Here is a 21,815-nt window from a genome sequence, read left to right as displayed (position 1 = left end):
CCCAATTCAAGGTGTTGGTTTTAACCTTTAAAACCCTATACGGTTGTGGCCCAGCCTATCTGAAGGAGCACCTCCAGCATTGACAGGGATGCCGCTCAACAAGATCGACCTCAGAGGGCCTTCTCTGGATCCCACCAGTCAAAATAGCTAGGCTGGTGAGGACTCGAGAGAGGGCCTTCTCAATAGTGGCCCCCACCCTCTGGAACTCTCTCCCAGGTGATATATGCCATGCCCCGTTTATAATGAGCTTCCGCAGGACCCTGAAGACTTGGCTTTTTAGGCGGGCGTTTGAGATGGGCTAGTTTTTTTACTGTTTTTAAATTTTAATTGTTTTATATACTGTTTTATCTTGTACGTCGCCCAGAGTGGCTGGACAACCAGCCAGATGGGCGACTAACAAATTTAATAATAAATAAATAAATAAAATAACTTCATCAGGAGAGCTTTAAACTGAATCCTAAGGAGGAAAGAGATGTAAACTTGGCGGTAACAACTAACAAAGGCTTGTACACTGTAAGAAGAACTGGGAGAATGGCTCTAATGGGGCCCAGAAAAATAGTCTTCATAAAACTATAATCTTCATAAAAATACACTCTACATAAAAATGTAGGAAGGACATCTTCGATGTCTATATGCTAATGCCAAGAGTATGGGAAACAAACAGGATGAACTTGAATTCTTAATACAGGAGAGTAAATACAACTTGACAGGTGTAACTGAAACTTGGTGGGATGACTCCAATGACTGGAATACAGCAATTGAAGGGTATAACTTGTTAAAAAGAACAGAAGGAATAGAAAAGGACATGGGGTCATGCTAAATGTTAAAAATATATATCCCCGCACAGAAATACAGGAGGATAAGCTTGGTAGATCCACCAATAGTATCTGGATTAAAATTAATGGGGCAGGGAATAACAGGAGCATGGTGGTTGGAATCTACTATTGACCACCCAATCAAGGAGAAGACAAAGATGAAACGTAGGCAAAGCAAATTGCCAATGTTTCGAGGAGATATGATGTAGTAGTACATCCTCCTGCTGGGAGGAAGGGTGGGATATAAATCAAATAATAAATAAATAAATAGTAATGGGGGACTTCAATTACCCCAATATCTGTTGGGAGACAAATTCTGCCAAACAGGGCCCCTCCAAAAAAAATCCTGTCTTGTGCTGGAGATCATTTTCTCCTACAGAAAATGGAGGAAGCAACGAGAGGATTGGCTATCCTTGACTTGAGTCTACCCAACAGAGATGACTTGTGTGGATGAAGTGGCAGTTATGGGAACATTGGGGGAAGTGACCACGCTATACTTAGGTTCTTAACGTTAAAGGAAGCAACGGCTGAGAGTAGCCATACACATACCCTGGACTTCAGGAAAGCTGATTTTAATAAACTCAGAACAATGGTAAGTAAGGTTCCGTGGCCAAGCGACCCTAATGAGAAAAGGAGTTAAAGATGGGTGGGAGTTTCTAAAAAGAGGAAATTCTAAAGGCACAACAGCAAACAATTCCATCAAGGAAGAAAAGGGGAAGACAGCAGACAAAGCCAATGTGGCTTCACAGAAAGCTCAGAGATGACCTGAAAACAAAAAAAGACACATACAGGATGGAAGGCCAGACCACAAAGAAAGAGTACAGACAGGTATCACGGAATTGCAGGGATGGTGTTAGGAAAGCTAAAGCTGAGAATGTGCTGAGGTTAGTGAGAGATGCCAAAAACAGCAAAAAAACTTTCCTCAGGTACATCCATAGTAAAAGAGAGAGAAAAGAAAGGGTGATCTAATGGGGCCCAGTAATAATCTTCATAAAAATGTAGGGAGGAAGCCAAGTTGTAAATCACATAGTCTTCAATGTCTGTATGCTAATGCCCAGGGTATGGAACAGAAACAGAAAGAACTTGAATTCTTAATAAAGGAGAGTAAATACAACTTGATAGGTATACCTGAGGTAGCACGGGATTGCAGAGATGGGGTCAGGAAGGCTGAAGCTGAGAATGAGCTGAGGTTAGTGACAGATACCAAAAGCAACAAAAAGCTTTCTTCAGGTACATCCATAGTAAAAGAGAGAGAAAAGAAAGGGTGGTACATATATTCAAAGAGGATGGCAAAATAATAACAGATGACAAAGAAAAGACAGAAGTGCTCAATTCCTGCTTTGGCTCAGTCTTCTCACAAAAGAGGGTCTATGACCCTCCTTGGAAACACGAAGTTGAAGGGGCAGGATTGCAGCTTGAGATTGATGGACAAATGGTCAAGGAATACCTAATCAATTTGAATGAGTTCAAATCGGCAGGGCCCGATGAACTGCATCGTAGAGTATTGAAGGAACTGCCAGAAACACTCTTGGAACCACTGTCTTATTATCTTTGCAAAATTGCGGAGGATGGGTGAAGTGTTGGTTGAATGGAGGAGGGTAATGTTGTCCCTATCTTCAAAAAGGGTACCTGGGAACTATAGACCAGTCAGCCGGACATCAATCACTGGAAAAATTCTTGAGCAGATTATAAGGTGGTCATTCTGTAAGCACCTTGAAAACAATGCATTGATTACTAGAAGCCAACATGGATTTACCAAAAACAACTCCTGTCAGACTAACCTTACCTCATTTTTTTGATCATGTAACCTCCTTGGTTGACTTGGCTTCAGCAAGGCTTTTGACAAAGTGCCCCATGATATTCTGATTAGCAAGCTAGCTAAATGTGGGATGAATGGAACAACTATCAGGTGGATCCACAGTTGGCTCCAGAATCATACGCAAAGAATGCTTATCAATGGTTTCTTCTCAAATTGGGGTTAGGTAATGAGCGGGGTACCGCAGGGCTTGGTCCTGGGTCCAGTGCTCTTCAACATTTTTATTATTGACTGGGATGAGGAGGTGCAGGGAATGCTTATCACATTTGCAGATGATCCAAATTTGGGAGGGATAGCTAATATCTTGGAAGACAGAAACAAAATTCAAAGGAATATTGATAGGCATTGTGCTGAAGACAACAGAATGAAATTTAACAGGAATGTGCAAAGTTCTACACCTAGGAAAAAGAAACCAAATGTACAGTTACAAGATGGGGCTATTTGGCTCAGAAATACTACATGCAAGAAGGATCTTGGAATTGTTGTTGATCACAACCTGAGCCAACACTGAGCCATCAGTGTGATGCAGCTGCAGAAAAGGCAAATGCAATTTTACGCTACATTAACAGAAGTATAGTTTCCAAATTGCATGAAGCATTGATTCCCCTCTATTTGGCACTCGTTAGGCCTCATCTTGAGTACTGCATCCAGTTCTGGACACCCCACTTTAAGAAGTATACAGACAAACTGGAATGGGTTCAGAGGAGGGCAACAAGGATGATCGGGGCATAGAAACAAAGCCCTATGAAAGAACTGGGCATGTTTAACCTTAAGAAGACTGAAGGGAGATAAATTCAAACACTTGCAAGGTTGCCACACAGAGGAGGGCCAGGATCTCTTCTCGATTGTCCCAGAGCGCAGGACATGGAATAATTGGCTCAACTTGCAGGAAGCCAGATTTTGACTGACAATCAGGAAAAACTTCCTGTTAGAGTGGTGCGACAATGGAACCAATTACCTAGGGAGGTGGTGGGCTCTCCAACACTGGAGGCAATCAAGAGGCAATTGGACAGCACCTGGCCAAGTATGCTCTAATTTGGATTCCTGCATTGAGCAGGGGTTGGACTCGATGGCCTTATAGGTCCCTTCCAACTCTACGATTCTATGGTTCTAATGTATTATAGCAACCTTCCAAATGAATCTCAGTCTCTTTCCCATTAAGGGTGCTCTTTCTATGGCTTCTGAAGGATATGCAGGGCTGTACCACAGAGAATGTAGCATGCAATTCATCTGTTGATGGTGATGATGAAATGAGCTATTTATGACATATCATAAAGACAATCATGTGTATAACTCATGGGCACATTTTTGGATTATTATTTTTAATGATTTCATGCAAACATTTTCACCCACCACCTGATCATATGAAATTGCAGTGGTTTATGATTTGAATCACCCTTGGGTAATTGCAGAACATTATATTCTATCACACAGTTATCTTTGAAGCACTGCCAGCCAAAGCTGTGTATAAAAATAGCTTATGAGTGCGTGTCTGTTACTTGACACTGCATGGTTATTCCAATACGTATGTTTGCTCTTCCCCACCCATGTTCTTCACTTGGTTTCTCCTTGCCTAAGATATATTTAAGTATGTTTTACTGAGTTTGGATTTCTTGTTCACTTCATTTCATCTATTTGGGTAGACCATGGGGGGCAAAGACTCAGCTCCTTCAACTTTGAAAATCTCATTGAAGGATATGCTTACAACAAGTGTTACTGATAAGTTGCTGTGGAAATAAATGTGCTGGGAAGTTGGCTCAAACTGAAAACAGCAAGGTGCTCTTCTGTCTCTGCTCAAACACTTGGCTATAGAAGGTAAGACGTAAATAATTTCATGCATGTTTTGATGAGTGTTTATGACTGTGGTCACAAGGGCATCACAGAGAGATATAATGTGAATTAGATTAGATGCTCTAAAAACTTATCCTCCGTATGGTTGATATGGGACATTACCAAGTAAATGTTCATAGAAGTGGGCTGTTCACAGAATAGTGCTGCTAAATATGAAAGAAGTTGGAATTGTTAGATTGTAAGAATTATCATGTTTAGTTTTCTTTTCTATCTGAAAATTTACGTTCATAAATCTCAGATACATACGAGTTAAATATTTTTAAGTTCATTAATTACTAGGGCAACATTACTAGGACTATTAAATTGTATCTTTGACAACGTGGCCCTGTTAGGTCCAGTTGTCAAGAGAGTTCCTTAGTTGTGCCCACTGTTCCATTATTACCACCTGTAAACTTGTAGGTAAGAATTGTTAACTGTATATGAAAAATCCTGCCCACTTGCATTCTGTAAAATATTTTGCTCACTAATTGCTCTATATAGAAATTATAACTAATAGTCCTAATCAAAAGGATGTAGTCATTGATATGAGAAAGAAAATTAGTTTGCTTCTTTGTGTGTGCAGCAGTAGTTTTCTATTCTTGTGGCTACATCGCGGCTTGGGGTGGCAATAACATTGTCCCAAAAAGTCCTCTAATAAAGACAGGAAAAACAAACAGCCTCTGACTGTTGGGTCACTCAGGCTCAGACAGTGGGCAGAGCATGAGATTTAAGATGTGGTGCTTGGTTAACTGCACAACAGCTGCTTATGTCTGGTGGAGTCTGATGAACAAGGGGGTTGTCTGAATAACAAAAGCAATGAAACTAAGTTATAAACACAGTTCTATCCCCTCTCACCTTGAGTCTCAAAAAAAAAAACCCTCCTGAAAAGGAAGAACAGAGACTCATGTGGGACCAAGAAAGTGGCTGGAGAACTCTGGCAGGATACCAAGTATCGTCAGATCAGCAGTTGCAGGCAGGGCATGACTTCAGATTAATTTGTAGATGGCACTGCTCTGCTTACAAGTCTGTTCCCTAAAAAACATATCCTCCATATAGTTGATATGGAATATTACCAAGTAAACGTTCATAGAAGTGGGCTGTTCACAGAATAGTGTTGCTAAATATGTACAAAGTTGGAATTGTTAGACTGCAAGAATTATGTTTAGTTTTCTATCTGAAAATTTACTTTCATAAATTTACTTTCATTCGCCTGCTGTGTCTTTAGTCTATGCGTGCTTTTATTTTTGTGATGTGTTTCGTCACTCTATATCAAAGTGGCAGAAATTCAGACTTTGGCCCCCAATGGATTGTTAACAGTGTAAATAATGACCATGGCTGCAGTCCTTATATCTGCGCATTAGGTCCCAATGAATTCAATAGGACTGAGTTAGTATTGCACTTTTTGTTTATTAAATAAATTAGGGGCTTTACTTTGCATTCCAATCCCACACTCCTACACACATATACACACACACTAAAAACATACTCAAGGACTCTCAATCAGCCCCCAGTACTCTCTCTCTCTCTCTCTCTCTCTCACACACACACACACACACACACATAGACTCCCAAACAGATACACACACTCATACACCCCAGGAACCCACAAACACACACACACCAGTCCCCCCCCCATATTCACGCATGAATACACCAAGCACTCCCAAACACACACAGGAAACTCCCAAAACACTGCCCCGGCAACTACCCCAAATGTCCCTTACCTCCAGGCAACTAGTAAAACTACTGCCCCATTTAGGCAACTTATAGGCCTCCCACATTGTCACTATCTGCCCATTCCCCTTCCTACCAACATCTGCCCGATTGCCCACATCCTCCTGCCCTGCTCACCCTCTCCCCCACCTGCCATCCTTGCTCCCCTCACTTCTCCCACCTCATTGCCTGCTGCACCCCCCCCGCCCTCACATGTGACATCTTACAAAAAATGCTGAATGTTTTTAATATTTAGATTTACAACTTACGTTGTTGGATATGTAGATGTTCAGGATTGGCCAATACTAGGGCAAACTGAGAAAGTGGTACTGTTCAGAACTGTTCTAGGTTTAATGCATGAAAAAGGCAAAAGTAAGTAAGGGGAGGAACCTGTGGGTTCTCAGGAGCCTGCTTCGGCCCTCATAGAATTTCAGAGATTATATTATTTAATTAAAAACATTTTATACCATTTTTCATTTAAAAATCACAAAGTGGTGTACAGCACAATGTAAAAATTATAATAACTGGGAGTTTTCAGATGCATTGCAATGGCATCAATGAGGAAATTCCCCTAAGACAAGCTTCTGCCAAATGAATCTTAGCCTGGTGGCATATTTCAAAATCAATGCAGCCACTATCAGCCCTCTCTTGTTGATCTCCCTGGGACAGTGCCTCAGCCTTGCATGTCCATGCCTCATTAGCTTCCAGGCTCTGCCTGTCTTGTCTTCACCCCCCCTTTCCTAAATGCCCCCCATTTCTTCACCTTTTTCACCTTTTTTCTTTTTCTATGGCCTCTGCCTGCTCCGTCTCCCTGCTTTCATCTACCTTCACTTTGGGGGCCTTTCCCACTAAGCTTCACCAGCTGTTTCAATCACAGCTGTGTTGATGTCTCCCTTTAGCCAGAACTGCAGGTTGACTGAGGAAAGGAAAGTCATTTGTGTCGGCAGAAGGTATACAGAATCAGATTGAACCAATATTGTGAAGAGCCAGATTGAATGGTAGCAGGTTAGGGAACATATGAGGCAAACTGAGGTAGTTTTAATCCCAGGGGATATCTTTTGAGGCAGACTTCCCAAGGATTCTTCTTAGCACAGGCAAAAAGTGCTGCAGACGCTTATTTTCAGTATCTTGCAAGTATTCCCCACCTTATTCATCTACCATGAGGATACTCTTTGGGAGGAAGGGCAGGATATAAATTTAAATAATCATGATCAACCTGCAAAAGAAATGATTCTGCCATGTAATGCTTCTCGAGCAGTCTTGCCTCATCAAATGGATGGCTCTGAGAAACCAACATTGTCATTAGTAGAAAAAAATATTCACAATTGAACCCCAAGAAAGCTCCTTTCTGTAACTAGACAATACTGTTCCTTTTAAAACTGCATGCATTCCGGGTTTTCACTTATCACAGCAAATTAAATAGATATAAAAATACTTTGAATTAAATTTTAGCTGATCTATCTACTGCTACTGACATTTTGTAATAAAAATGGACCATAAACAAAAGAAGCACTAATATTTCTGAGTAAATTGCACACTTGACCATCACCACAGCTTTCTCTCTCTTGCAGCAAGTCAAGATAGGAATGTGTCAATTAATGTTAGTCTGTTGGATAACAATTCCTGATTGCTGAGGCGATAATTGCTGAGCCAATAATTCTTCTATACCTCAAAGAAAGTTTTTAATCATGTTGAAAGAAAAAAAGAACTTGCTGAATAACTAATAATATAGAATTATTTATAGGAAATTTAAAAGCATTGTATGATAAATTAGGGATCTCAATCAAATTAAATTTCAGATGGGACATGTCTTCTGTAAGGGACACATCAAGAATGTCAATTTCTTCAACTAAGTTTGCTATTTTCTTTTCTTTTTTTTATTATAATTTTTATTCAAATTTTTCCAAAAACAAACAAAACAAAGTCAAAAAAACATAGCAATACAACAACAAAAAATGAAAATAAAATAGTTGACTTCCGATTTGTCACAGATCAGCTATAAGTATATAGTATACATCAAACCTGTCCCTTAATATATACATACAGAATCCCTTTTCTCCATAGGCTGTCTTAATTAATCGTCAAATCCCAGTATCATCATTTTATTTTGATCTTTCAACAAAAAGTCTAAGAGAGGCTTCCATTCCTTAAGAAATGTATCTGTCGATTTTTCTCTAAGTAAACATGTCAATTTATCCATTTCTACTAAGTCCATTAATTTCAATAGCCATTCTTCCATTGTTGGTGTTGATTCCATTTTCCACTTTTGTGCATATAATAATCTTGCTGCCGTAATCATATATAATATTATTCTTCCATATTTCTTTTCTATTTGTTTATCCATAAAACCCAATAAAAAAAATTCTGGTTTTGACTGAATATTTATCTTTAGAATTTTTTGCATCTTCCTACCTATCTGTGCCCAAAATGATTTTGCCTTTTTACATAACCACCACATATGATAAAATGATCCTTCTTGTTGTTTACATTTCCAACAAACATTAGAAACATTACTATGCATTTTTGACAACTTTTCTGGAGTCATGTACCAACAGTACATCATTTTATAAAAATTTTCTTTAAGATTATAGCATAGTGTAAATTTCAAACCTTTTTTCCACATATTTTCCCATTGATCCATTTGTATATTATAACCAAAATTTTTTGCCCACTTTACCATACACTCTTTTACTTGTTCTTCCTCCATATCCATTTTCAATAAGAGTTTATACATTTTCGCAATTATATTTTCATCATTTGTACACAGTCCTATTTCAAAATCAGATTTACTTATTTCAAACCCATACATTTTCTTGTCCATTTTATATCTTTCTAACAATTGTAAATAGGCAAACCATTGAAAACTATATCCTTCCTTTGTCAGTTGTTCTCTCTCTTTCATTGTATATTCTCCATGTACATTTTCTAATAGTTCTTGATAAGTTAACCATTTCTCTTTTCCAGCCATTTCTCTTCTATAAAACGCTTCTTGACTTGAGACACATAATGGTATTTTCGAATAAAACCTTGGTTTATATCTATTCCATATTTTCAACAGAGGACGTCTTATAAAATGATTGTTAAAGTCTACATTTACTTTTACTTTGTCATACCACAGATATCCATGCCATCCCCTCTTCAAATTATGGCCCTCCAAATCCAATAGTCTTTTATTCCTCAATAAGATCCATTCCTTTATCCAGACTAGACAGCAGGCAGCAAAATAAAGTCTCAGATTTGGTAATCCCAGTCCTCCTCTTTCTTTGGCATCTTGTAGTAATTTAAATTTGACTCTTGGTTTTTTTCCTTGCCATACAAATTTAGAGATATCTTTTTGCCATTGTTTAAAAGGTAAATCAGAGGATATTACAGGTATTGTTTGAAACAAAAACATCATTCTCGGTAATACATTCATTTTTATCAAAGATATTGTACCCATTAATGACAGTTGTAGTTTATCCCATTTTAGCAAGTCTTTCTTAATCTCTGTCCATAATTTTTCATAATTATTATGAAACAACTTTGAATTTTTATTTGTCATAATGATACCTAAATATTTCAACTTTTTCTCTATTGTAAAATCTGTCTTGTCCATTAACTCTTTCTGTTCCCTTAAAGTTAAATTTTTCACCAACATCTTTGTTTTTTGATTGTTGATCTTAAATCCTGCTAACGGTCCAAATTCTTTTAATTTGTCCATCAATACATTAATTCCTTCCAAAGGATTTTCTAGTACAATTATCAAATCATCAGCAAATGCTCTCAATTTATATTCTTCTTTTTTTATCTTTAATCCCGAAATTCTTTTATCTTGCCTTATATCTCTAAGCAGCACTTCTAAGACCAGAATAAATAAAAGAGGAGATAAAGGACATCCCTGTCTTGTACCCTTTTGTATTTCACATGATTTTCACATAAGTTTGCTATTTTCATAAGCTATTGGCTTTGTTTTAATTACAAAAGAAAGAGGAATTACAAAATCCACATAATTCATGACAGCACTTTATGCAGAAGATTTTGCAGTCATTTGTTGCACCTATCATTTGAGACAAAGGCAACTAGTTTGAAATTATATAGCAAAGTTTCTGGATATAAAATAAATGTATAAAAATGAAAAAGCATGGACATATATTAACAAAATAGTACTAAATTGGGAGACGGTGTCAGCCCCTGTCTGCATGGCCAATAATGATGATGGGAGCCCAACACTTTGCCCTTCTCCAGTCTTGGCAAAAAAGACTTTTGATTGAAGAGAAGATTTAAGGAGTCAGAAATTCATGCATGCATCAAAAAGCATGAAAAGTGTTAGCAAGGCTGCTCACTGTGACCTTTACACCATATAAACAATGAACACATTCTACAGTCTCACAAATTGTACAAGAGAGTCTATGAGCCCCTGCTTTCAGTCTTTCAGGCCCAATCCCTCTGCAGTTTCGGGAAACACTAATGGTGAGGACCCTATTTGCTGAGCTTTTAGAAAACAAAGATTTATAGAAACCATTTCCCATTCATAGAAATGAGGAACAAAAGTTTCTCCACTTCCTGTGCTTCTCATTGTTGTTGTTATTCTTATTATTAGCCATTTCTGAAATTTTCTGTTCTACCTGGGAATGCTGAGCATTGTGCTCCTTCAGAAGATGGTAGACAGTTAATTCACAATAAGAATTCACATGGTGGAATGCACTAGCTTACTTGTAAAATACCCAATCAAAGAACGTTCGCAACCCTGTACATTTTTTAAAATAGGCTTAATGAACAACTCAGTGTTGCTTAATTATCGTATAATGGTAGGCCTTGGGACCGGAGAAGGTAGTTTAAGAAATTCCCAGTCAGGCAGTTCCACGAATATAGCACTGAGCTTGTCCATGAGGCACCTTGAATATTTATTAGCAAATGAATGTAGTAGGAAATGAATGTGGGAAATCAGTAAGTTTCTAGGGTACAGACAGGAAAAAAAATCTGTCCGTAGATGTGTTCTCTGATTTGAAAGTGTTTTTGTTGACATCCCATTTCAAAAACATGCATATTTGTAGCTCAGATCCATGTTTTGTGGCATGTAGAACTGGCAAGCGTTTGATCTGTTATTTTCACTGTGAAGGGTTTGGTGGGACCTTGAATAAAATTGTGCAAATTTAGTAGGGGCTGTTTTAATTCTACTGGGTTTGGCTTATACTGAAACTGAAAAGCAAAGATATATATCTTGGAGTCCATCTCATTAAACTCATGGGGCGTTATTTCTGAATATATGATTGTGCTGTTAGTTGCTATTGCTTTTGTACCTGAAAAATATCATTTTTAACCAAAATAAAGGAAGAAAACCCCGGGCACCCTTTTCACTGAAGAATTTACACAGAAGTAGACTGCCAGTAGTGTCACCTGTCTAAAAATAAACAATGTGTCCATATTCCAGCCATTTACCATGTACAGTTTTCTTCCTGTACACAAAAAGGACATGTTGGAGCAAAAAAACTCACAAAATCTATTGATTTTTTCCCATTGGGTAGGAAATATTGCCTCTGTCAGTTTTTTAGTTTTTTCTTGAAGGAGCAGGATGAAAGAATGAAGAAATCAATGATTTCAAACTAATAGTGATACATCTATGTTTTTGTTTATAAATTTACAGAGTGAAAAATTCTATAGCAGAATAAAATATGATTGAAATTTCATAAAAATATTTTCAAGTTGTCACTGAAGATGGGCTACAGTGAAGAAATATGATGTAAGACTAAAATGGGGACTTCCACAGCATCTGCTAAGATAATAGGTAAGAACAAAATGCCAAATTATTTTTTATTTATCTGACAAGACTCAAAGAGCTGGAAGCAACCTCAACTTAAATGTACATGATATGAGGCCATTAAGTAGGGCAGATTTGAGAGGAATTTCGTGGTTTTTAGGGAGAACTTTCCCCAAGCCTGTGGCAGTTACAGTTATGGGCAAGACAGGTATAATAGCTTAGGACTAGAAGTTATGTGGAGCATAATGAAAGACCAGTGAGAGTGATTTGGGACCTGCATCTCATTTACTTAGTAGTTACTAAGCAAAGCTGATGGAATGGGAAGCAAAATTTGCAGTGTACTTACGTTCCTTCCCATTAGGACCAATGGTAGGGGAAATCCCGGGGGGGGGAGATGAGGAGGAAAATGCCAACCTCCCCACCTTCTATCCTGCTACCATGAGCCTGGATTTGGATTTGGGTTTGTTGCATTTGTTGCATTTGTTGTTGTGTGCATCTCCACCTCTTTCGATTCCTTTGCTCAAGTGTAACATTCAAGTATAATGTTAAGAACATTTTGGCCTGGCTCTAAAAAGATTTCAGCATAGGTTCGAGATGAGTCTTTAGGAGAGGGTGTTCCACAACCAGAGTGTCACTGCTGAAAAACCACTTTCCTTTCTTATTAAATAGCATATCTATAATGAAGGCAGAATTCACAGAAGATCCTCAAGAGATCTTAAAGCATGAGCAGCTTGATAAGAACTATTCAGGCATTTGGGTTCCAAGCTGAAAAATTATTATTTAATGCCAATAAGATATTTAAAAGGTGAAAATGTTTTTTAAAAGTGTGATTGGCCTTATTGATGCTTCATAGATATGAGCAACTACAGGATTGTACCACGACAAAGTAGCTCACATGCAGCTGCACATTAAGTGAATCAACGTTATTTACTAAAACAATGTGTTCTGCTGATTGCTTTAGTTACTGAAACATGCTTAACATGAAAGTTTTATTGATGAATTACTCATCAATAACAGTAGGGTGTTATCCTGTTTACTTGGTGGATGCACTTTTAACTCTCCACCGGATGTTGCATCTACTTTTCAAACAACAGTGTATTGCCAACAGAAGAAAAAACCCCAACGTGCAAGCTCCTGCTCATGTGTATGGGCTCTATGCAAAACCAGGTGTTTCACACATACAGACACCATACTTGTGAGCATGAACTTGCACAATAGCAGTTGTTTGAGGAAGCAGCCACCATGTCATGCCCCCATTCCAGGTAAACATGGTAACACCTTATACACAACAGGAGTATCATATGAATAGGGCTATAGCTAATATTTAAGAATCTAGAACCTGGTTCTGGAAGAACACAATCAAATTAAACTGAGTCTAAATGATGGAATTGAACAGAAAAAGTTGATATGGCACCTGTGTTCCATTACATTACAATAGTTTATTTTATGTGTTCAATTTGCAGAGCAGAAAACCCTGTTTTGTGCTTCCATACGATACATGAATATAAAGCTGCAAAAAACGAGAACAAAGTTTTCAACAAAAATGTTGAAAGTGGCTGAGAAATTGTAGGCGAAAGAATCACCTGCCCATTTGATTAATGAGATTATTATTTAGATCATTCTATTTATGACGTGTGAGGACAATGCAAGGGAATAAAAAACACACAGATGGACAAAGTGATTCCTCCAGTATTGGGAGCCTTCTAGATGACACAGACAGAGAGGTCTGCAGCCTCACTGACAGAGCCTTCAAAAGTCTGTGTGTGGCTGAGCTTGAATCATCTTACACAGAGTTTGATCCAGTTGTTTCACCCAACATCTCCAATCAGATCACTAGTAAATTTTTCCAAGGCCCACAGAACCATGCTATCAAGAAAAATACTCTCTCTAACAAGGGATTGCCGACATTCCAGCAGCTTCCAAAGGATGCTCAAGAAGGTGAAATGGACACTGAAGGTCAAAAGGCTACTACAAACAACAACCCAAGCATAAGGAAGAAGCTGGGTTTGCCAGCATGTGGTTTGCGCAATTATACACATACCTCAAAAGTGTCATCTTTGATAAAGACCTTTGACAAAGTTGAGAATCAACAAGCACTAGCCAAGCAGCCAGTTAAAAACAATTTGACAAAATTCCCATTAATTTGTGGGACTTTCTGGGGTGCCAAAACAATTGTAAACATCCAAAGGGGCCTCTCTGAATTTTCTGAACCATGCCATGCCATGGCAAATGTAAGCAGTATGAATGAAATCCATAAAAGGCAGAAGAAAATGGATTTGGTCTGTCAAGGTGCACATGGCTTCTGTCCTTCAAATATACGAACAGCTGTCTCTAAAAAGATAGTAAAAAACCAAACAGGGAAAGCACAAGAGCCAGCTGCAAAGGGCAGCTTTCTCCACAGTGAGAATAGTGCTTTTGAATCCTGGAATTTGCATCATAAAAAGTTGATTGAGAGAGGCAGATCTACTGCAATTATATTCAAAGAAAGAGATCTTACATACTTTAAAGAAACACCTTTCTTCAAAGAGTCCTGTATTCCTGAACATAAATCTCAGAAGGTCACAGCACCCATAATTTTAAAACAGGATTTCTCTGATGTCTTTCCACAAAAGCCTCTATCCAAAGCATTTCTCTCCCCATTATCTCTAGCCCATCTACCTTTTCCTCCACTCTCTATAGCCAAAGATACTGTTGCACAAATGTTGTTACCCCAAGTTTCTGATCTGCCAGCATCTGCGTGCAGGATTCCTTCACCACAATACCTCACATCCAAAACTTCTTTTCCACCGACTCCACAGGTTGTTGCATCACTGATACCAATTTCTAAGGCTTCTGTGCCACCACAATCTCTGCCTCAAGGCACTCTTTCACCAGAAACAGTATCTGATGTACAAGAATTGGTGACACAAGTTACTGAGTTATCAGAATGGACTAAAAATTCAGAATTTAAGTCTGAAGAGAAAAATGTTTGCCCACCCTGGAGGAGACAAAAAACAGCCCTTGGAGGAATGAAACTGATGCAGGAGATTGCACCTGAAATGCTAAAAATGAAGAATTCCTTATATAGTAAACCATCTGATGTCACCCGTTTGGCTGAAACAGCTGTAGATGAGTCACACGTGGCTTCATCTGAACATTCCAGTCCTTCCTTTAATATCTCAACACTTTTAACACCAGTCATACCTCCCAAACAAGCAGCACCAGAAAGTCAATTATTACTAGGAATTCCTCCCATATGTGAAGCTGGAACAGTCAAAGAAGCTGAGGAGTGGACACTTCATTCTTCTCAGAACAATTATAAGTCTAAAGCACCAAGTTTATTATTCAATCTGAAGGATATTCGAAAACGTGTGAAAAGTACGTACAGTCCCTCTCCTCTTCTTAAAAATTTTGAGGATAAAAAGGTGAAAGGACAGGCATGTGTTACAGCAGGCAATACACTTAAAGAATGTAATAAAACATTCATAGAGGATGATGAAACAGGTCATAAGCAAACGGACAGTACCCATGCAAGAGCCCGTGCTACCAGTTTAATTCAGGATCTCCCTGACAGTTACCTGACTCTAGAGGACTGTGAGGTGTCATCAGTGACTGAGCTCCACCCAAATGAGCACAGCAGAAGACACTATTCCCCATTAAAGTCTTATGATGCAGATGTGACAAAAGAACATGAAGAATATGTGCAAAGTTTCAATTTGCAAGATCTTAAAAATAAAAAAAAATATCAAAGCCACAGTACTGATGTGGGACCACAAGTATCCCCAAATTTATTTTTCACACCTGAAGAAAATGTGAACAATGAAAATCAAGCCTGTCAGCTGACTGGAAATGGACAGAAAGGCAAAAGAAGCACCAGCTCTTCTGAACAATCATTTGTCTCTATAATAAAACAACCATTTCATGACGACTCCTTTTTTCTAATGCAGCTCTTTCAGAAAGCATGTCTTGAAGAAAGCCAGAGGAGTAAGAATAAGTTGACTGGAGAAGAAAAGCTATGTAGCAAAGGAGAAGAAGAAAAGAAGGCAGGGGGGTGTCTGAGCATCTGCGGCTCAAACATAGATGAGAAGAAGGAGGGGGGAACAGAGCAGTGTGTCAATGAAAACACTGTGCAAGAAAGAGGGGTGAAGGAGACGAGAGACAATGGGTGTAAAAGCATGGATTGTGCATCAGAAGCCAAGTTGGAAGGGCCACTAACGCCAACTTCATCAAGTTCGTTCAAGCCTAATTTATTCATGATTAAAGACAACACATTTAAGACATCACCTGTGATAAAAGCAGTGAAGCTGCCTCTGTTCAGGTCTTTGTCCTGTGAAGATGCCATCACTGGTGGTCATGTGGGGACTGAAAAGCAGGCTCATGGGGTTACTACAAACGTTGAAGAGATAGACTTGTGCTTCTCAAGAAACAGAAGCCAGCACAATGCAAAAAATGCTACAACAGACAGAGATGCTGATGAATCAGGATCCAGCCCAGTAAATAGCTGTCAAAAGGCAGAAAAAAGGCATTTTACAGAATACATTCTTAGAGAAGGACTAGGGAGAAGCTATGCAGAGGAACTTGGAGATGATAAAGAAGCTAATATTACATCAGCATTATCACAGAAAGATTTGAAAGGCAAGGAGGCACAATTGGCCAAAGACAAAGAAAAGTCCAGAGCATGGAAACTGAATGGTAATTCTTCCAGACTGCCAAATGTTGGTTTTGATGGTGATCCAGCTCAAAACAAGCAAAACCCTACAAGAGAAAAAGCAAACTATTTTAAGAACAACCTCTTATCTAGAAGCAGAGGTGGCTATTGCGTGAAAAAAATAATAAGCCAAGACATGAGACCCCCAGTATCAGAGACACGTTCTCATTCTTCCAGTGATGCTCTCAGAGACACATCAGTTACATTGGGTAACCTAGTTCTTTCTGCTATACCAAGTCCAAGGACAGACAGTGTGGTGCAATCTACCTTCACAAGTCCATCGTCAGATACATTTGCAGTATTCAAAGTACCACCGGCTGAAAATACAGCAAATTCCTCTTCACTACATGGACACAGTGGAAAGATTCTTTCTGCCATGGAGGCATTTGACTCGATAAGACAACTCTGCAAAGATGCTAGCCGTTCTCCTGTTGCAAATGAGAGGCTTCAGCTGATGGGTCAGATGGCAAGGATAGCAGCCAAACCCCCTGCTGTGCCACCAAAAACAGAAAAGACATTACGACGGGCAAAGAAGCTGGCATGCAAGAGGAAAAAAAGAGAGGCACAACAAAAAAGGCTTCAGGATGAACCTACATCACATTGTGATGATATTGCAAATTTGCCACCAGTCCAATCTTCATTTTCAACATGCCTTAATACTCCCTTTACACCCTCAGAAACTAACCCAGTGGAGCTTCAGCCTACCCCATCATTGAGTCCCACACCTTCCTTACCAGCAACAATCCAGCGCAAAGTCCTTCAGGATCCAGATTCAGGAGAGTATTTTATTGTAGATTTACCTATTCAGTTGACCTTTTATGATCCAGAAAATGGGAGATATGTCCAAGTCCCAATTCCACCTTCAAAAAGTAACTTGATTCCAATGCCCTCTGCAGAGAATCTTCTGTCTTCTTATGTCTCATACCCTAGTGCTCTCCCAGTCAGAGTTTCATCTGTTCCAGCACAGGCATCACCATCTCAGTTTTCTGAACCTGCTTCACTTCTGCAAGAAGCACTGTTGGAATCAGCTTCAAAGTGGCCACAAAGTGGCCAGTATCCAGAAGCTGTAAGTCATCAACCATATATTGAGCCTGCTGGATCTGATGTTCACAGTGAAGAAGCGGATGGATCACAGTATAACTTTGAAAAGGATGTGAATGCTGACATCATTTCACTCAGTGCAATAGAAGATTTTGATGAAGGTATATCATGATAACGTTGTTTGCCATTATTTTAGAAACACAAACATATGCACAGCACACACCCTCTTAAAAGGCTGTATCTGAGTGCAATTTTAGAAGGAAATCTGAGCTGCTCCAATATATACTGATGGGACGAGCCCAAATTACCATCAAGAAAAATAATGGACAGCAGGAAGTGCTGTTGCTTCTCTTTCCCACTGCTTGTTTGACTTAAATAGTAGAAGATTATTGTCAAAAGTAAAGTGGAAATTGAGAGTAGAACTCTGTTTAAAAATGATAGTCTCCTATCATGATTGTCTCCAAGGTACAAGGATTTCAGAGCTTCAACTACTGTGGCAAAGTAGATGATTAGATTATGTAGTTCTTTTATATATATATATATATATATATATATATATATAAGTATATTGTCATGATGTCCAAAATATAGAGAAGTTCATATGGAATACAGATTTCAAAGAAGCATTTCATCTGTAATAATAGAAGGGATTGACTCATAGTAGTCACATCAGTGTAAAAAAATCAATGACAGCTCCTTGATTTGCCAGACCCCCCCCTTTTTTTTTTTGGTGACAGGGGTGGAGAACCTCAGGCATAGGGACCAAATATGGCTCAGGAACCTCAGATCTCCACATTACACCTCTCACTAGCCTGTAATGTCCTCTTGAACTCTGATCATGGTTATTGCTTGTCCAGGTGGAGGATACAGAGAGATGTGTAGAAAGTAACCTTCTCTATAAAAGTAATACATTTGTTGCTTCATCCATTTTTGTTTCTGCCCCCACCTGTGACTGTGGCTCTCAGAAGGTTCTCCACAATGGAATGCAGCCCTAGGACTGAAAAAGATTCATATGAATATAATTTGAGTTTCTATGTTCTCCAAATTTCTCTCTCAACTACTCTTGTGTTCTTCTGCATACAAAATCCTCATATCAGTTATTGATATCTTTTCTCTGCCCCCACAATACCATTGTAAAATAATGAAATAAAAAAGCCAAATCTCTGCATAATTTCCCCCACCCCTGTGTCATTCTGCATTTATGCCTCTACCCTCCCGGACCCAACAATCTTTCCCCCAGCCATGTCTGACAATTGACAATACACGTTGTCCAATAATTCACAAAATGAAACAATTCAAGTGCAATCAAACAATGACAACAAAGAAAGGAAAAAAATGTGAAAAGAGGTTGGAAAGCTATTAACTAAGCTTTTGGTAGTTTTGTAAATCTTGCACAATTTTCTTGAGTCTGCCTGTCTGAGAAAGGGCACCATTTGGTTACATAAAATTGACACTTTCTCCTTAAGATTGGAATTAGAATATACAAGCACGGTTCTACAACACGGTTCTGCCATGCAGAGTAGGGATGAAATCCTTCAAAATATTTTGCATTTAAAGGCAAACCTACATAATTCAGACTTTCCAAAATGCCACACATACATAGCCATCAGATGTAAAAGATATATATAAATGAACGTATATACATAATTGCAAGTGCTGAAAGACTTGAGCTCTATATTAGTACATAAATGATGATTTGCTTGGAAAGGTGGAGGGCAAGAAATCTATGGGTAAACCAGTTCCTGATTGTGGTCTTCCTTTTACAATCTGTTTCATAGCAATTCTACAAGGCAGACAAGAATTATGTTGGGTTTGACATTCAAACCAGAGTTCTACAAAAATGTCTGTGACATGATTAAAATAATGGTTACAAAGAGCTAACTGGCTCCACTTCCATTTTCCCGAGTCCTACTTGCAGCTGCTTTTGTTCAAGTGTAGTAAGATGTACAAAGTATGCCTGGCAGGATGCCTGTATGGCATGAGATGGGGAGAAGAGCTGGAATGATGGTTCACGGGGAAGGTCTGAAGGAGTTGGAGTTGTACTGGCTCAGGACGTGAGGTTGGAACATATTACATAGAACAAAGAGATTAACAAAAAACTGTTGAGTTCTCTCCTTCTCCCGATACGTTGTCATGGCAGCATGTTCCCTGCCCTTATTACTGGCAGCTGCTGGTGGGATTACACCAATGTAATGTGATATTACAACATGATTTTCAACATTCCTTATGGGAGATCGCAAAAACATTGGGCACTTCTACCTGGCAGTTATGGTTGACTCAGTCAGCTCATACATAGATTTTTTTTTTTTTTGCAATGTCCACACAATGACATCCTCTTCAAATTGCTGCCCACATTCACCTTCCCATATATAATCTAGATTTACCAGTTCTGCTTAAGGACAGAATATGGAGAAACCAATTGGTTCCCCATCGGAAAGGGTGCGAGACAGGGGGATATTTTATCACCCTATTTATTTAATCTATACACAGAACATATCATACGGAAAGCAGGATTGGACCAAGATGAAGGAGGTGTGAAAACTGGAGGGAGATATATCAGTTATTTAGGATATACAGACGATACCATACTACTAGCAGAAACCAGTAATGATTTGAAATGAATGCTGATGAAAGTTAAAGAGGAAAGCACAAAAGCAGGACTGCAGCTGAATGTCAAGAAGACTAAAGTAATGAGAACAGAAGATTTATGTAACTTTAAAGTTGACAATGAGGACATTGAACTTGTCAAGGATTATCAATACCTCGGCACAGTCATTAACCAAAATAGAGACAATAGTCAAGAAATCAGAAGAAGGCTAGGACTTGGGGGGGCAGCTGTGAGAGAACTAGAAAAGGTCCCCCAATGCAAAGATGTATCACTGAACACTAAAGTCAGGATCATTCAGACCATGGTATTCCCAATCTCTATGTATGGATGTGAAAGTTGGACAGTGAAAAAAGTGGATGAGAGAAAAATCAACTCCTTTGAAATGTGGTGCTGCAGGAGAGCTTTGCAGGTACCATGGACTGCAAAAAAGACAAATAATTGGGTGTTAGAGTAAATTAAACCAGAACTATCACTAGAAGCTAAAATGATGAAACTGAGGTTATCATATTTTGGATACGTAATGAGAAGACATGATTCATTAGAAAAGACAATGCTGGGAAAAACAGAAGGGAGTAGAAAAAGAGGAAGGCCAAACAAGAGATGGATTGATTCCATAAAGGAAGCCACAGACCTGAACGTACAAGATCTGAACAGGGTGGTTCACGACAGATGCTCTTGGAGGTCGCTGATTCATAGGGTCGCCATAAGTCGTAGTCGACTTGGAGGCACATAACAACAACAACCAGTTCTGCTGGGTTTTTTACATCAGATTTCCACAGAAATGGTAAATCTCGATTAAATGTGAAATTAATATGGAACATCATTTTGATGTGGGCTGACTTTCCCCTGTGTCTGACACCCTATTCTGTGAACTGCTGCTGAATTTGAAGTATTTCCCAAATCACATAACAGAGTGCTATTCCCACTCCTAATGTTGAGTCTTGTCATGGAGGTTTTCTGAAAAGATGTTTTTAATTAAAACAAACATGATTTAGAGGGACATCTACACAATTCCAAACTGCAAACTTGTTTTTAAGCTTCAGATCTGTTTTAAACAACAATGCATCAGAAGGAACATTGTGCGCCAAGATGAGTCTGTTGTCTTCATTTTCCAGTAGAATCAACAATATTGCTACATATATTTTCCTATTGTGTTAATTTTGATGGGAAGCATGGACTTCAATAAGAAAGGACAATTTTCTGATGTACCTATTTCAGAGATGACAGGTAGATGTTTCCAGATACAAGTTTGATGAGTTAAATCATATGCAACTCAAAGGGGTAAAGAAAATAGAGTATGACTGTAACAGATGTATTATTGTGGAAGGCTCATATGTGTCCAAATCATGAACAAAACTGGAATGAGTTGGTTTGAATCTGGATCAGTTGGAGGCAGGTACAAATTGCTACAAAGTGGATTGGGGGGACCCGAATCTATTTGTAGCTATTTATGCTGATAAAATCATATCTCTCTGGAGATAGACTCTCTGAAATATTGCCATTTATTAATTACAACCATAAAAGGAGAAAGCCAGGATGGAGAGGAAGGAAGAGACAGAATTTGCTTA

At 38.7% G+C, this 21,815-nt stretch overlaps 1 protein-coding gene across 4 annotated transcripts in view; it reads left to right on the top strand.

The window, feature by feature from the left end:
- The first annotated feature begins 4,182 nt into the window (after nucleotides 1-4,182).
- The window catches only part of C7H10orf71 (chromosome 7 C10orf71 homolog), a 51,955-nt gene continuing 34,322 nt past the window's right edge, over nucleotides 4,183-21,815 (top strand). For all 4 annotated transcript variants that reach the window (XR_009763882.1, XM_061634759.1, XM_061634758.1 and 1 more), the window contains exons 1-3: nucleotides 4,183-4,446; nucleotides 11,798-11,938; nucleotides 13,375-17,800. Coding sequence is in view for 3 of the 4 variants with exons in the window: in XM_061634759.1 (XP_061490743.1) it covers nucleotides 13,555-17,800 (4,246 nt within the window). In the remaining variant the exon portion in view is untranslated. The remainder of the gene's footprint in view (nucleotides 4,447-11,797; nucleotides 11,939-13,374; nucleotides 17,801-21,815) is intronic.

Source organism: Rhineura floridana, chromosome 7 (assembly GCF_030035675.1).
Source record: "Rhineura floridana isolate rRhiFlo1 chromosome 7, rRhiFlo1.hap2, whole genome shotgun sequence".
Taxonomy (NCBI): Eukaryota; Metazoa; Chordata; class Lepidosauria; order Squamata; family Rhineuridae; genus Rhineura; species Rhineura floridana.
Note: the sequence above shows the minus strand (reverse complement) of the source record. Positions and strands in the feature narration are given on the sequence as shown.